Here is a 16,827-nt window from a genome sequence, read left to right on the forward strand (position 1 = left end):
GAATGTAGAACCGACTGAATGAGAAAATAACCTGAAATCGATCAATTTGAGCTCAACACTTTCTCCTTTGGCTATCTAAAAGCGACTCGGGGCAATCTGATGGGTTCCCTTGGATGGAAAACTTTTTTTTTAACCAATTTGAACATTAAACTGAACCCGACTGCATTGTTTGATAAATAGGATCAAATTAGAAAGCAGGGAATGAGCCTGTATGATTTAATTTACTTTTTTTGTTGCAAATTAACGCTGTATAAATAAATTGTATTAAACTGATTTGAATTTAACTTCGTAGCTGATTTTTCTATTTACTCAAAACTCTTTCTTGCAGCACTTTACCGTTCTGACGGCTAATTTTCACACATTTAAAATTCTTGAATATTTTTATGAAAAACATTATAGCGTAATACCAGAAAACATTCTGTTTTTTTAATTTTTTATTTGTCTTTGGAATGCCTGTCAAAAACATTAACTCTGAGTCAATGTATTAGTGGTGTGAAAAATAGAGATGCAAATAGCAAAAATCAACAACCTGCTCAAGATGCCAGGTGGAGTCGATGCGTGGTTTGACTTTGCCCTGCTTGTACAGATCCAGGATGGTGCTCATGGCCTGGGTGATGAGCTCCATCTCCCCGTCCAGGTAGCCCAGGTGAAATCCACACACCGACTTGTTGCCTTGAATAAGGCTGAGCGTGTGGATGGAGAACTGGTGGTACCAGTTCTTAGCCACGGCGATCAGGTTCTTCCTCTGACCCGCCAACATGTTGGCCGCACCTGAAGGGGACAAAGATCGAAGAACAGACACAATGTAAAACTTGACTCCATTAACTTTACATGTGGTGTTTTAGTATTTGGTAGTAATATTGTATTCAACGGGGCAGTATTATGCGTTTTCGCGTTTTAGAATAATTTTATAGCACAACCAAGTAACTATGTTTTTATATGCTTCTTAATTTAACTCCTTGAAATTGGGGATATATTTCTTTAAGAAACTCTTGCTCTGACACTTCTCCTTCAGAAAGTCATCACAACATCCTTCAGCTGTTTACCTTTTTTACCAGATTTACACTAAGAAGTAGTTCATACAATGAGCTCAGAAGTTGCGTAGTTCTACCAGGTGTTTGCTAACTGTGGCTGACTAGTCTGAAGGAGCTGAGTGGAGCTCCTCCTTGCAGCCCCAAGGAGGACCTTTGTCCTTGATGGTGGGGCTTGGTCCCACCAAGCGTTTGGCACAGTTGAATAGTTGCCATTGGAAATTAAACATCTCAAACATAAGAAATCCTATTTTTGACAAATCTTTGATGAGAGAAAAACATTATAACATCAAGTAAAGCTTAAAAAAGTCGATTTGACATAATAGTGCCTCTTTAAAAAAATCAAAAGTGGTGATGTTGAAATGTCACATCTCACTTAGGCAATGAGAGCCATCCGCTGTTCTTTGTTTCACCTCCGTCTCTTGCCTATTCTCCCACCCTCAAAACCCTCTTTAGCAGCCACTGCCATCACATCCTCCTCCAGTCCCCCTCCTTACGGGTTCACTTAACGGTCTCTCTACTCTCAATCTTTGCGTTCCTTGGATTGGAGGAAAAGGGTGGGGGTGAGGGTGGCATGGACAAAGCGTGCTCTGAGAGAACCAAGGGACCCGGCCCGCCGTATTCACACACATTCCAGGTTTCATGCAGATAGAACACCCCATTGTTCCACCGTGCCTACTTCTGATAAGCTGGAGGAGAAGCAGCCCGGCGCAGAGGGACCGGAGAGGCTGAATGGTTGAGGTTGGAGGGCACCATGCTGGGTAGGGGCTTTCTGAGCAACACGCAAAAAAAGGCGAGGCCCTGTTCTCCATGGATGCCGACTCCGCCCACTCCATGCATGCATTCGGATTTGCATTGTAACAGAGGGAGCGTAAAAGGGCTTCCCACGGATGACACACAGCTCACTGAGGACATGGGCCTCCACAGAGAGGCCAATCCGCCCACTAGAAAGCAGCTTTTACTCTGCGGCAAGTGTGAAACCCACAACTATTCTATTTATTCACAGCCAGCCTGAAAGATCCCGGGAGAACGTTTTTTTTTTTAATTTTTTGAAAAAAGCAGCAACTAATTGTTCTTTATGCAGTTGCTACATAAAAGTCAAAAAATGTAATAGTGTGGATTCTTCAGGATGAATTCTAGCTATAGTCCAAAGGGATAAGAATGTAAAGAATTCGGTTTGATAATGTGAATATGTAGCTGATGTGTTCCAAGAAGGAATGCCCTGTTTGCAGACACTTCTCCTCAAAGTCTTCAGGTTACAACCAACTTTCATTTTAGGTATCAGATTTTTATTGAATCCGAAATATAAAAAGCAGATTAGCTCGAAACCGGGAAAAATTAACCTCGGTAGATTTAAAGATACTCTCTAGTGATGCATATTTTTTATTAACACATGTACACTGAGAATACAAACAAAATAAAAGGTAATGCAGTATGGATTTCTACTGCTGCATGTTTCAAAATTCAAAGATTTTTAACAAAATAAAAATAAAATGGATGTGCTTTTTGTGATGACATCACAAGAGGCACAAGAAAAACTCTGGTGAATGAGTGACTTTTGACAGATTTTAGCATTCAAGTTACAACCTTATTGTTTTAGAAGCCGTGGGTTTATCTACAAGAACCAAAAACAAATTATGCTGTCTTGAGTCACCTTTGAAACAACAACAAGCTGCAACAATTATCTTCTGGACATTAAGTGGTACAAATTGGTTTGTGCCCTTAAGCGTGAAAACAGTTGGATGACGCGGCGGGACACCCAACGCACCTGAATGGCCAAAACAAACAAACCTAAAAACCAGAAAGAACTGAAGGCCTCTGGAGTTGTCAAGTAAAAGTCCGACGTTAAAACTGTTTGGACACACTGTGTTATGACCTTCTGAAGGCCAGCCGAGCTTGAAATCTGTCCAATATGGGTACATTTTAAAAGAATGGGCTCAATTAGACCAAGGGTGGTAGAAACAGTTGTTAGATTTAGGAGGCATTTAAATTTTCAGCCTTCCCACTACCAACAGAATAAATCTGCAAACTTTTTCACGAAACTGTATATATTGGGGGAAAAAAAGTAATTAGTGATTTTTGAGAATGAAACCTGGCCCTCCGTCTGTCACATATTTGATTGTTGCCAATTTTTTCAGAAATCCATGCAGAGTTCTGATACGAGGCTAAAACATTGTGCTGCAGCGATTCCAAATACAAGTTAACCCATTTGAATGGGTTATCTGATTAAAAACTTTGAAGCAAAGAGGAAAAAAATGACATGGAAAATATAAATGGTCAGATCTGTGTGCTGATTGGTTGTGATGTCATCAAAAGCATGTTTGCACAGAAACGGGGAAAGCAGAGGTTAATTTGATTTAAAAAATAACTATTTGCATAGCAAATTAAACAGTAAGTTTGATTGATTATACAGAAAAGTCTGGTTAATAACTTAATCAATCCATGTTTGAGATTTGGCACCAGCAAAACATGAAGAGCAACACTTTTACGTCAAGCTATGTTGTATTTTTGCAACATTGATTATCTTGCTACTGGATTTATTATTGCCAACTTACCATAGGTGATGAGCTTTCCCATAGGCTTCAGCAGATTGTAGGCCTTGTGGGTGTCTGATCCTCCGAGTGGGTCGAGGATGATGTCCAGCCCTGAGGCACAGGAGGCAAACGGTGGAAGTTATCTATGGTGTGAATTTAGCAAGAGCAGTCCGCCAAATCTCCTCTGGCAGGCTCCCCCTCTGCATGTCAAAGTTCAATAGGAGTAGCGAGTGTAGCCAAGCTGCTCCATGTTTACTCAAACCCATAAAGGAGGACAGGAGGAACGTAACAGAACCTTCCTTTACAATTGCTTTTTCCATTCATGTCTCTTGTCTGACAAGAGAGATGAGATGTCTCCCTGTTGCTATCATTTCAGCATAACAATCTGCACAGATGGTAAAACCAGACAATGGAGGTTTCTCTGTGGCTTATTAATGTCCAGCCATGTAGGTTCTGCCTTAATGATGTTCCTTTGTGCCACAGGGAACTCCTTAAATTGGGCTACCCCTCCTTGCTCTGCTAAACCCCGGTCCTATTGATTGCAGGAGCTCGCAGCATGACTCTGCCTTGACTGGAGCACACATGAATTGACAGAGAGTCAAAGATGGAAGGATTGGTGGTGAGCGCATTGATTCAGGCTTCTAATTAGATACATTCTGTGTAAAGTGTCAGCTCCTGCTTTCAACCTATCTGTCTCCGATGTCTGCTTCACTCAAAAATCAACAGAGACAGGTTGGAGAGGTGCCAATGAGATGAGCTTTCTGGGAAACTATATTATATTTGAAACAGGAGCAGCATGACCCAGACTTTGTTTCATTTAGCTAATAAAGGAGGCAGGATTTTGGTTAATTTCCTAGAAGCAGTTCCAGCTACATATAACTTTTCTCGCTATGTTTGGGGCGGACAGCGTCAGTGTTTGGAGACAAAAATTTTGTTAGGTGGGAAACTGACTCCCTATTTGCTGCCACTCTGACAGCCAACTGTGAGAAACTGAGAAAGAAAATGGCACAGCAATGTGTCATCTCACCAAATCTAGTGTATGAAACAAAAATCTTGAAATATCCAATATCAAAATGCGTAATGCTAGCAACAGAGATTTTGTTTTTTTCAATTGCATTCTCCTGTGTCCTCCAAAAAAAAATCCAAATTTAGAACATTCAATCTTGGCGGATGCTGAGCTCTCGTTCACCTTTTGGACTGATCTTGCGAACTTCCTCCACATAGTCCTTGGTGCGATAGTCGATGGCATGCGTGACCCCACCCTGACTGATGGCCTCATGTTTGCTTGCTGACGCAGTGCCGAACACGGTCACATCTTTCACAGTCTTGCACAGCTGAGTGGCTGCAATGCCAACGCCACCTGAAAAGAGGGGAAAATAAATCAACGCTTAATACAGGGAAATGCATCTGTTGGTTTTGACCTTTCGTCTCCACAGACTCCCCTTGCCCATTTGGATTTTAGAGTTTAGTCGTCAGAGAGGCTTATTCAAAATGGTTTCCTCTTTCTGTTCTTGTTATAAACATTTATATTCATGAAAACCACCACACCACAGAGCTGCACAAGTTGTCTCTCAGATGCATTAAAGAAAGTTCAATTTTGGTAATACCATGTTTTTTCCCCCAGTCGACTGGTCACAGTAGCTATACCAAAACTCATTTCTAATTGGGTGATCAGTCGCTTGTGATGGCTCCTCTCCCTAAAGAGGCTGTTGTGTGTGAAGACAACAGCATTATTCTTTTTCCCAGCACATAGCGGTCTTTTATAGTACAATCAAGTAACTATGTTAACTTACGTAGATAAAAATGGTATATATATCAAACTATGATTTCATAATTTAACTCCTTGAAATTGGGCCTCTGACTCTTTAAAGTTTCTGACACTCCTCCATCAGGAAGTCATCACAACGTCGCCCCTCTATTAACCCTTTAACAACGTTTTACCAGTGGTGCACTGAGAAGTAGCTCGCATAATGAGCTCATTATGCGAGCTACTTCTACCAAGTGTTTGCTAATTGCTGCTAGCTAGTCTGAAGGAGCTCCAAGGAGGAGTTGCATCCTCAAAGATGGTACTAGACCAAACCAGAAAGAAAGTGTTTGTCACAGGACACCCGGACTGGACCCATTAACTAGACCTGATCAACTGTTACAAAATCTGATTGCGATAAATGTTTTTTTTTCCCCCTCATATATGCGAGTTCTACACATCTGAGACAAGTCTTTAAATCTTAACTTTTGCAACATATGTCATCCAGTTCCAGTTAGAAAGTGAGGAGGCCAAAATCCAAGGATGAAGAAACACATTCGGCTGTTTTGTTCAACCTTGAACTGGTAACACAGCTGTTTGTTTCCAAAGAGATTTTATTCATGGCTGAGAAAAAGTGCATATAAGGAAACCAAGATGCTTCTGGAAAGAGAGATGAACAACACACAGCTCCGGCCAAAAGTAAAGCAGCTTTCTCTCTACTGTTGCTGGCAGTTTTAAACTGAAGCCTGGCAGATTAAGACAGTAGCTCCAAAACATTATTTTGTTTTTCTGATTTTAGGTTTTAAATCTGCTTTCTTTTTGTCTTGATTTATTCTTCCTCAATACATAAAGTACCTGAAAGCTGGAAATGGACAAACTGTAGAATAGGAGTTTAACCATCTTATTTTCTTTGGTTTTAGTTAATCAAAAGAGATGAGATATTAATTGATTGTAATTAGTAAGATTGTATCTATTGTAAGCTTAAGTAAGCTATTCACTTTCAATTTTGATTGTTTCATTAATAATGATTCCTAAGAAAAAGATGTCTCATCTTCTATATAAGCGCAATTATTGAATCAATAAAAAATCATGCTTCAAAAGAAATAATTTTTACGACAATTTAGAAGATCAAAACCAACCTGATTAAGATATGAACCTTTGTGTCTCTTAAACTATTTTGAGCAAAATCCTCCACAAAATGGAGCTCAACAAGAATTTCCATTCAACGCATATTTTCGGGGCCAGGTAAATTTGATTTGCATTATTTATTGTGACAAACAACCAAGTCAATAACAGAGTGGATGTGTTTTCGCTCAGGGGTATGTATGAGGCATATTAAACACAATTACATTAACCCAGCTGGCCCGGGGAAAGTAAACACCCACACAAAGGACAAATATATACAACTCTGGAGAAAGTAGCGTCTGTCACCCTGTGGTAAATCCAATTTTGCAGTTTGCATTCTCAAGACAAACTAAAGTACCAGAAAAACACAAAAGGAGCTGTAAGGGGAAACAAAAATCTTCCACACTGTCCAAGACTTTAAATACAAGTAGAGGTTTGGACTATTTGCATTTTTCTTTGCTGTGTTTGAATGTCGTAGCCGGTGTTTGCAGAAGGAACCGTTGCGAGAAGTAATAGGTTACCGATAAGCAAGTGGCTTGTTTGAAATGAAAGCTGACTGGAGGGGCCGGGGCTGCAAGGCATCCATAAAGGTCACTCATGCCTGACCAGGAAAGAGCACATCTTATCTGATACCAGAGAGAATAAAGAAGCACAGAGCAACAGCTGCATTCAATAACATTTACTTTAACTGGGATTAGATGGACGGTTGAGAAAATTAAATGTGGTGAGAAATATGCACACCAAGAAAATGAAGAAAAGATTTTCACTTTGAGTGTGTGTATTCTGAGTGAAGAATATTGTGCTTATTTTAGCCATGCATGTCAGCTTTCAGGAGAGAATGTTGTGCACTGGATGATGCTGGTGCACCTCTTGTCCCTTCATCTGAACATAAATGTTTCTGAGCCAGTGAACCTGTCTGATAGCACAACTTCTTCAACCAAACCCAGGCAGCTTTTCTCTGTGGCAGCATGGCTGCATAAAAACCCAAAAGCAAACAGCAGTCTCTTCAGAAGAAATAAAAGTACTGAGATTTACTGATATTATTTGGATATACGTTCAAGATAAAGCCGTTCTCTGGTAGTGCGGGTCAACGGGTTCCCGTGAGATGAACAAGCCGGCTGCATCACTATAATCACGCCTGTTGATGGTGTTAATATAGCTGAAGAGAAAACAAAACTCAAGGCTGTTGCTCTTGGATGCGAGCGCTGTCGTGGCCGTGTTGTAACAGCAACCGTCTCTCCTCACTCTCAGTGAGAAAACCGAGTTTGTGTTGCCAAGGTAACCCCAGCCAAATTGCCAGCAATGACAGAGCAAAGGGAACCATTTTGTCTCATTGACTGCTCTTCCTTCGGGCACGCAAGCGCAACAATCGCGAGTTTGTCAGCAGTTCGTTTTTGACAGCTACAGCTGAGCATTTGTCTTGAGAAGTCGCCTGAAAAGGCACCGTGTTTCTAATGATTATAAAACACAAATATACAAATATGAGGAGAACTTTGTGTAATTTAAAAGAGAAGACAGAGAAAGCTGTCAGTAACATCTCTCATGGACAGGTATAAGGCGTCCAACAGAATCTTATATGCTCACATTTAAATATTTAACTATAGTAACTGTCATAAGCTTTGTGATTTCCGTTCACTGCAGCTTTGCAGAGAAATGTATCAAAAATAAATACAGAAATCACGTTCTTTTGTACAAAAAAGGAGAATTTGCTGCAGTGCCTTTCAAAAGAATCATATGCACTTCATTGGATTACTCTGTGACAAATACAAAGTTGCACATTATTGTAAAGTCGAAGGTAATTATATAGAAATTTGATCATGAATGAAAATGTGAAAAGTAAAGCATATGTTTGATTCAACACCAAGGGGTCAATATTTTATACAACAATCTTTTCCTACATTGAGAAACTAAAGTTTTTGACAATTCTTCTCAGTGAAATTGGAGGGAAAGTATCAGTGAAGAGAAGTTTAAAGGATTTAGGTCTGGACTTTCACTGGACCGTTTACAACACAAGTAAATGATCTGATAGAGACCAGCGGTTCTAAATCCTAAACATATCCTCCAAACTTAAAAATGGGTGATTAACAGGACGTAATGAAATCTTTTGAACATGATTTGGTGGAGCAGAGACACAAACAAACATGGAGGACAGTGGGGATTCACTGGTGTTGTATCTCTGGCTGAATTTCATCCTGGAAAGTGAACCTCTGCTTCAGCCTCAGATCTTTTCACACCAATAGTTATTTTTCCCAGCATTACTCTGTTTTTAGCTCCATGTTCTTCCATCTTCCCAGCAAAAATGACCAATATACTGCTGAAGAAATGATGCGACCACTGCCACATTTCACTTTTATGGACGCTGCGTTTAAGGTGAGACGCAGAGCTAGTTTTTCTCCATATATGGCATTTTGACTAGAGGTAAAAAAGTTAATTCTTAATCTCATCAACAACACGGTTTGTGGCAAACTCTAAGCAAACCTCATTGATTTACAAATGGCTCCTTTTTGCCACTCATTCATGAAAGATAAATTTGTGGAGTAGACTGAAAAAAAACCTACAAACAAAAAAAAAACAATAATTTCCTTGAAATTGTTCTTGACGGAGACCAAATCTTCTAGTTAAACCCACAGGCCATGTTTCCCTCTGATCATGTGACCCAAGTTGTGTGGACGACCACACAACTATCAACTATATCAACAACTATTTTATTATATTATATTACATAAATATAATAAAATTTATATTTTATTATAAAAATATAACTTTTTTTAATATTACATTTTGATTTTTTTTTTTTCAGTGGGTGATCTTTATAATTGAACTTGAGACACACATACTGTTCAGGGTCAACTTGACCTGCTGATTAAAATCAAGATAAATTAGTCATGCAGAGAGTATTTATGTTTTCCTCCACTTCTGCTGAGTGTCCACTCAGTGTGTGTGGGTGGAGTTTGCCCACGGGAACAGAAAATGTTCCCGTCAAAAGTTGTATGAACACCTGCTTTTTTGCAGTTTCCTAGTGAAGTAAAGACAATAGAGAGAAAGTGGGCTTGTGTGTGTTGGGGTGTGCATGTATGGGTGTGTGTGTGTGGTGAAATATGATTCATAGCTGCAAGGAAACATATAGAATTGGACATTTTTTGATAGTTTTTACCCTTCAACTTGACTGCCCAATTGACCCGAACAGTATCTATGTAAAAAGTAGATGCAGGAGGGGTTACAAATGTGTAAAATGAATAAATTTTCAATTTATATGTAGAGTGCACCTATTAAGACAAATAGAAAAAGTTTCATGTAAAAAAAATACTTCCAACTATTTAAAAAAAATTTTAAACTTTAAAACGGGTCAATTTGACCCACAACGTAACAGGAGGGTTAAAACATGTCATTATCCTTCCACTTCCAAAATAAGCACAACGTTTTGTCCATAAAATCCCACACACACACATTAAAGCCAGTTGTTGTAATGTGATGTGGTGTGAATAAGCTGTATGAGAAACTGTACATTATTTTGTGACTGTTTTTAGTCAGATTGTACCTGTTTCTGAATCCCATGGGAACAAACTCCCATGTGTCCAATCATAAGACTGCAGAACTGTGCCAAGAACCTCTCAGTCCCCTCACCTCCAATCAGTCACGCACATCCATACATACACACATCGCAAAGGCAAGATAAGCTTCCTTCCCAGTTAGCTGCTGGTATCTGCTAATCTTCACAAATATGCAAGGATTAAAATATTAGCCTTCGGTTTCTGCATTTACTTGTTTTTCCCCGATTTACATTATTCCCAGCATGTACTTGGAGTTGAACCATTTCTCTTCGGAGATTATGGCTTAAAACTAGCAACGAAGAAGAAAAAGCAACCTAAACCAATACTTGCTGCTATTTGCAGTTGTTTTCCTCAAGATTCAATTTAAGTGTTTACACTCGAAAACAAGGATGACCCAAACATCCTCCACCTAAACGGAGCACAGAGGGGTTTTGTCTTCCCCCACAATCCTTACGTTCTTGCATTTTGGCACAAATTGTGCTCCACAACATGGCTGTTAGGAGCGAATTGGCTTTTTCCTCAAAAAACACAGAAGGAATCCAGATTGAGACTGAGGCCACTATTATTGCTCCACACCCAGTGGTTCATCGGAAAGAGGGAGGGTGGAATGGACAGAATGTGCTAAAATCTGTCAATCAAACAAGAAAAATGATATTCTTGTATTTATTTCCTGAAGAAATGTGATGATCACAGTCGTGGCAATGTGTATGAAGGCCGGCTGTGATGTCAGGTGTTGTCATATTGTTACTGTCAGCACCAGAAGATGGCTGGCTCCTCATCACAGCACTCCATTTTTCTTCTTTTTAGCATATTTATTCAACATATTTGCACATTTCCTCCCAGACTTGTATCTTTTCTAACCTATCATTAGGTTGTGGTGGTGGCTTGCAGAAAGAATGAAATAAAAACATGGAGCAGAGCATCTCTTTTTAGCCAAACTCCCAGTGGGAACATTACAACACGGACAAACAAATAAATGACCGTTTTACTGCAGATGGAAAAGATTTAACACTGTTCAGATACTAGTGCTAGCATAAAGAGAGGAGCTACAGTTGGGTGTTTGTGAACGTGTACTTTTGAGGTATTACACTGCATTATGTAACCCTGTTGTTTTTCTTGGATGCGTGCGGGAGTGTGGGCTTGAAATGCAGTTCAGTTTGCTCTCTCTCTCTGAAGGTGATTTTCATAGAGGAAGTTCATTTTTAGTGACTGGGTGAGTGAAGCCTTGTAATTTCCTCCTTTAGCATTCTCATATCATATGACAAATAAAACCATGAGCTACAGAAAACTAATATTACAGACTTGCATGCAGAAATAAACATGCACAAACTCCTTCCCCGTCTTCAACCCTGCTGCAAAAGCTGTTGCACACAAACAGGTGTCCTAACAAAGGCTTCGCATCCACCTGTGATTATGTGGTGGCGGGTAGGGCGGGGGTAGACGGGGTCAATTGTCAAAAACTGCGGCACTGAAAGCGCAAAGGAGAAATGTGATTGGAGGGCTGGGTTGGAGGTTGCCCTGGTTTCCTTCCACTATCAGCGCAGCTGATCTGCCGCCAGCGATGGCAGGCCCAGGGAACGCGGAGACGGTTCAACCACACAGCCCAGACTCCTGCTCAGTGGTCAGAGTGGATTAACATTCGTTAAACTGGGGTAAGGAAATAATTCTCAGACACTTTTGTCACAGGTTAAGAGAAAACTTCATCCCTAGAGTAGTAAGTACAAATGAGCTGATGCTCAAGCAACATGAGACTCAATAATAAATGAAAATAATAACACATCAAAGACTCCAGGGAGGAAAATTTAGTTCCCAACAGGAAACAAAACAGAACTTTGAATCATTCAACCCTAAAAACATCTTTGACTTGTCATTTTTCCAACACATCTGCAGTCAGCCACGCACGGAAGACAGATACGCCCGAGGCACTGCCTGCAGGGTTGACAACAGCCATGAATATCCACACCAGGCTGCAACTCTCATTTAGCAGAGCCAAGACATCCAGCCACCTGTCATACCCACTTTACCTTAATTTGATGTATATGGCTGTATGATGGATGCATTTAAAGCAAATTCACAGCAAGTACAGTGCTGAAGACATTTATTGGTACCTCTAAAGATGCATAAAAATATTTTGTATCAGAAGGATAATCTCCCACTGAAAAATTTAAGCGAAATCCAACCTTTGAGTCCATTTGTTAGATTTACTTAGCCCTGATTTATTCATTTTACACTTTTACTCTTGTTCAAAGACACATCAATTACACATTTTCTGTCTGCAATTTTGAAATGTTAATGTCCAGGTACTTTAAAGAGTTCATGTTGTCATTCACTCTAATTTAACAAAGTTCAGCTGAGAGAGAAACAGGCCCACAGCATCACAGATCCACTACCATACTTATCAAAGAAAAGGCATTTTGACACAAACTCACCCTTGGTTTTTAAAAAAGTTAATTTTTACTCTCAAGGTCAAAGAGCTAATGGTTCCAGTTAAAGTCCCAATATCATATAGAAAACTCCAATAAGCATGTAGCTGGTGTTTACCTGCCTACTGTTGCTATGGTGAGTCATTGAGCGTGAGTGAAAGAAATGGGATTCTAGATCAGATGATCTTTATCCTCCAGAAAAACAGAAAATTCTAGATTACTTACATCAAGTTTTGCGCAATAAATTGATTTTATCAATAAATAAAAATTTTTTCCACAACTGCACTACTTCAATTTCCATAGTTCAGAATGATGTTAGCCCACCTAACACTACCATCTTTTTTTGACGAGGATGTTTTAGAGCTTCTTTTTATTACAACTTTGAATTCAGGTCAACTCACAGGAATGATTTAAATAAAAACCTTTTTTTATAATATTTTCTCTTTTTTAAGGATAAAAGTTAGGCTAAAAAATTGATTAAAATTGAGAATTTAAATCTGTATTTAAAAAAATGGCAATTTTATTTTTAAGTCCTAGTTACATCTACTTTAATTGTATCGATTGTTGTTTTTTCTTTATCACACGAGACGCGTACTCAGAGCTCAGGCTTGAGGTTTTTCAAGCAAATGAGCCAAAAATTAAGACTGTGTCCTTGTAAAGAGTTTACAACTTTAAAGATTCAAAACTACAAAAATGGCAAGAATAAAAATTACTTTACATTAGCTCTGCAAATTAATATTAGCAAGGACTTAAGTCCTTTAGTTCAGACCACATGCAGTAGCTGAAAGCCTCTCGCTTTAAAACCTGGAAGCTAATCCTCAGCATAACCCAGTAACTCCATCCAAAACCTGAAGATTTCAACCAGAAGCAGCTGATCAGTGGAACTCATGAATGTCAAGTGTACGGATATGTTGGTGGATTTTACTGATAGCATTAGTTAGCGACCCAAAGCACCTTACATAACTTTGGCAATTTCGGAAGCCAAAATATTAAGAGGATGTACACTCCTAATCAAATTATGCATTCCCCATCTGCAGCACAACGGCACTTCATGTTGGGATGCATTTACTCCAGAGCTCATAAATTAAGCAGAACCGGACGTCATCTTTGTAAGCAGCGGGTCCCCATATGCATGCAGGAATGTGTAGTGTGGGTGTGGTGGCTTGGTTGGCGGGCCGGGCCTAATAAACATCAGGACTAGTTCAGGGAGAGGTCAGAGGAAAAACAGTTGGCCGCGTACAGTGGTAGACCCACGAGATACATCCAAATGTCGTCCAGCTTCCCCCTCCGCCCAAAACCCCCCCGGGGAAAACAAAGGGAAAACGTGCACACGTTCCCAGATGACGAGGACCGCGGCACGGATATGGTCGAGGGTCACGAGGAGGGAGACGAGGTTACGAAGGGCTGGAGGGGTGTGGAGGCGGACAGCGGAGGATGCAGATGTGCGGTGCGGTGGAGAGGAGAGGCACGATGGGAGGAAATACAAGAAGCTATTGTTTGGAGAGAAAAGATAGGAACGGAGCCACGAGAGAGGCAGCTGAGGATTATTCACCACAGACATACAGAACACCAGTCAGACATTCCCAAATGGTCACCTGATCGGGAAAGGTCACTATGCTTTTCAGGAAGGGATGCAGTTTATGTTGAGGTGACATTACCTGCAAACATAGAACAATGGAGAGGCTAAAAGCAACTGAAGGGTGACGCATCATCCTTCTTGTAAAGGTTTCCACTACAGAGTTCAACAGGGTGGAGATGCAAATAATACTTATCAATGGAAACGCAACCCACAAATTTCATGATTCTCAAACTGTAGTACAATGACCACTGGAAGTACTTCTATCGTCTTTCGTGGTAATTGGAGGAAAATTCTAAGTTCCATCTTTTAAAGGAAGCAAATTGCAATGTTAAGAAACAGTATTGATGTTCTGTCACCTTTAATGGTCTGAGATTGTTGAACAAATTAAAGAGAAAAGAAAAGCTGAGTAAATACTAACGGCTTTGTGGAGTAAAAATTGTATTTATGACATACAGACATGATTCAAACCGACCTAGCACGATGGAAAATTTGTTGTTCTATTGCACATTTACAAATTTTGGCCCACTGTTCTTTGCACAGGTCTACAATTTATTTGATAAAATAAGATGTTAATGCAATACAAATGAACATTACATTCATTTATGTTTTAATGGATCTGACCAGAACATTTATCTAATTTTCATGAACAGTTCATAAACAAATACAGTGCACCTATAAACTGTAAAGAAGACACAATTTTGAAGTTTATTTTTCTGTTTTTTACCTACTCATCCCTGGTTGAGACTAAGGCAAGTTTGGCTATTTTTGTTTTAGTTATAAGTTTAAAACCACAAAAACTTTAAGTGAGAACATTTTCACAACTCAAAGTTATTTTAATGGGAGACAGGAAGCGAGCGACATTCATTTTCTCCAGCTGTTGTGCACAGTTGGTCAGCTGGCTGAAAGAAGCCTTTCAGCTGTTTGAAAATTCTTAAGGCCACGGAAAACACAGACACAGTGTGGAAACTAAATCTGCACTAATTGTCAAAACATATGTTTTGAGATACAGCTTACATTTTTCTACTCTGTTTATAATAAATTATCTTCTTAACTGAAAGCTTGAGGGACTTTGGGGATTGAAAGAGACCGGATTATTTCCCCAAAGCGATCACATCAGTAGATTAATTTGTTTCTAGAACAATCAGGTCAGTCATGAAACACAGACAGGATGAACACCCAGCCCCTCTACCCCTATCCCGCCTCGAGCGCTTACTAGAAAGCAGCGAGTTGGGAGTACGTGGCTGCAGCGATAAGAAGCTGTTGATCAAGGCCTTCAATGAAAGATCACACTGCATTAAATCATGATGATTACCACCGCACCCTGTGACTGCGGGTGGAAAAAAAACAAATCACTGCCTGCCTCTCTTCGGCACTACTGTTACTCCTCATCTGAGAAAATCGTTCACAAGCTGATCTCATCCGTGAGCTCAACATTTTATCTTTATTCAGCCGGAGAGCAAGATGTGTTCGGGAACGACAGACGCATAAATCTGCTTCTCTTTAGCTGGATGTACAACTCAGGAAGTCTTGAAACAGCGTCAGGATGTGATGAAACCATTAACCTCAGTGAGGCAGCAGGTAGCGCCGCGCTCTGTTAGACAAGGTGTGTGCTGAATTTGTGGCCAGGTTGGAGCTTTTTATGCCCTGATTATCTGTAATTATTGTTTCTCAAAATTACAAAACATGAATGCATAAAGAGAAAAAAGCAAACTTCTTGGGATGGTTGTAAAAGAGAAAATAAAATTATAATAATAAAAAAAACAGGAATGTGTGGAATTGGGGAAATAGCGGTGGTGTTCCACATCATCATCATGTGATACTTAAGTCAGATAAATGTCAAATAAATATTCTTATGTAACTTCAAAGTACGTGTGGGGAAGAAGAGCACCATTATTAGGAAAGGTTATAGCACCAGAAGCTTTAAATGAGTGGGTGAGGAAAGCCCCATCAGGTCGAAAAATAAACAAGACTGCAAATTACTGAGAGGTTGCGTTAGTCCGAAAAATTTAATTATTCTTTTTCAGGCAAAAACTAATTTATTTCACTACAGACCCACATTAAACGATGACTCATACTGAAACTTATATATGTATTTATCATTTTATAAATTAGAGACTAGCACAAAATAAGACAGCATTTTTCTGGGATCTATCCTAGAGTTAAAAATGTTTAGCTGGATAAAACACATGGAGATGAACCTGATGAACCAGGTGAAATAAGGAAAACAGCTCAGATTCTTTAACAGATTCTGGATGAAAGCTGGGTAGACATCTAATGGTTCTGCTTTTAGCCTGATGGCAACAGTTCAAAATGTCCACAGAGAGGGTGTGAAGAGTGTCTGACAACATTCAGAACCAAATTCAGATTCTGAAAACAGCGTAGAGCGTCCAAAGATGTTCTCAGCTCCCCTCACAATCTGCTGCAGGACTATACTGTTGAAATGCAGTGTCAAAATCCCAACTATTGATGTTCTGAGGATGTCTTACAAAACATAAATTAGGTTTTAGGAGTAAAATACAAACCATATATTATATTTTGATACTGCTTGTACTCCCAGTATTACTATATGTGTGGCTGCTGCCACAAGAGTTTCCAAGTATACAGAAAAAAAGTGTATGGAGTTCCATCTTTAAAAAAAATGTTTTTAGGAATTGAATGAAGTTTACCAAACTTACTTTATTAACATTTGTTTAACTTGAAATGTACTAAACTAACTTTAAATTTAATTCCTTGTGACCGATTAATGAAGTAGGATCACTTATTCTCTTTCTTCAGTGTAGAGTTTTTTTCTTCGAAACCAATGGCTTACTTTTTAAAACTTTCACATGAAAACAGATGTC

At 39.5% G+C, this 16,827-nt stretch overlaps 1 protein-coding gene across 1 annotated transcript in view; it reads right to left on the minus strand.

Moving 5' to 3' along the window:
• vat1 (vesicle amine transport 1) overlaps positions 1-16,827 on the minus strand; it is a 37,683-nt gene that overhangs the window by 11,471 nt on the left and 9,385 nt on the right. The window contains exons 3-5 of the mRNA XM_032587455.1: positions 4,755-4,925; positions 3,587-3,676; positions 530-771 (exon numbers count right to left, since the gene is read on the minus strand). Coding sequence (XP_032443346.1) covers positions 530-771; positions 3,587-3,676; positions 4,755-4,925 — 503 coding nt within the window. The remainder of the gene's footprint in view (positions 1-529; positions 772-3,586; positions 3,677-4,754; positions 4,926-16,827) is intronic.

Source organism: Xiphophorus hellerii, chromosome 16 (assembly GCF_003331165.1).
Source record: "Xiphophorus hellerii strain 12219 chromosome 16, Xiphophorus_hellerii-4.1, whole genome shotgun sequence".
NCBI classification, from domain to species: Eukaryota; Metazoa; Chordata; class Actinopteri; order Cyprinodontiformes; family Poeciliidae; genus Xiphophorus; species Xiphophorus hellerii.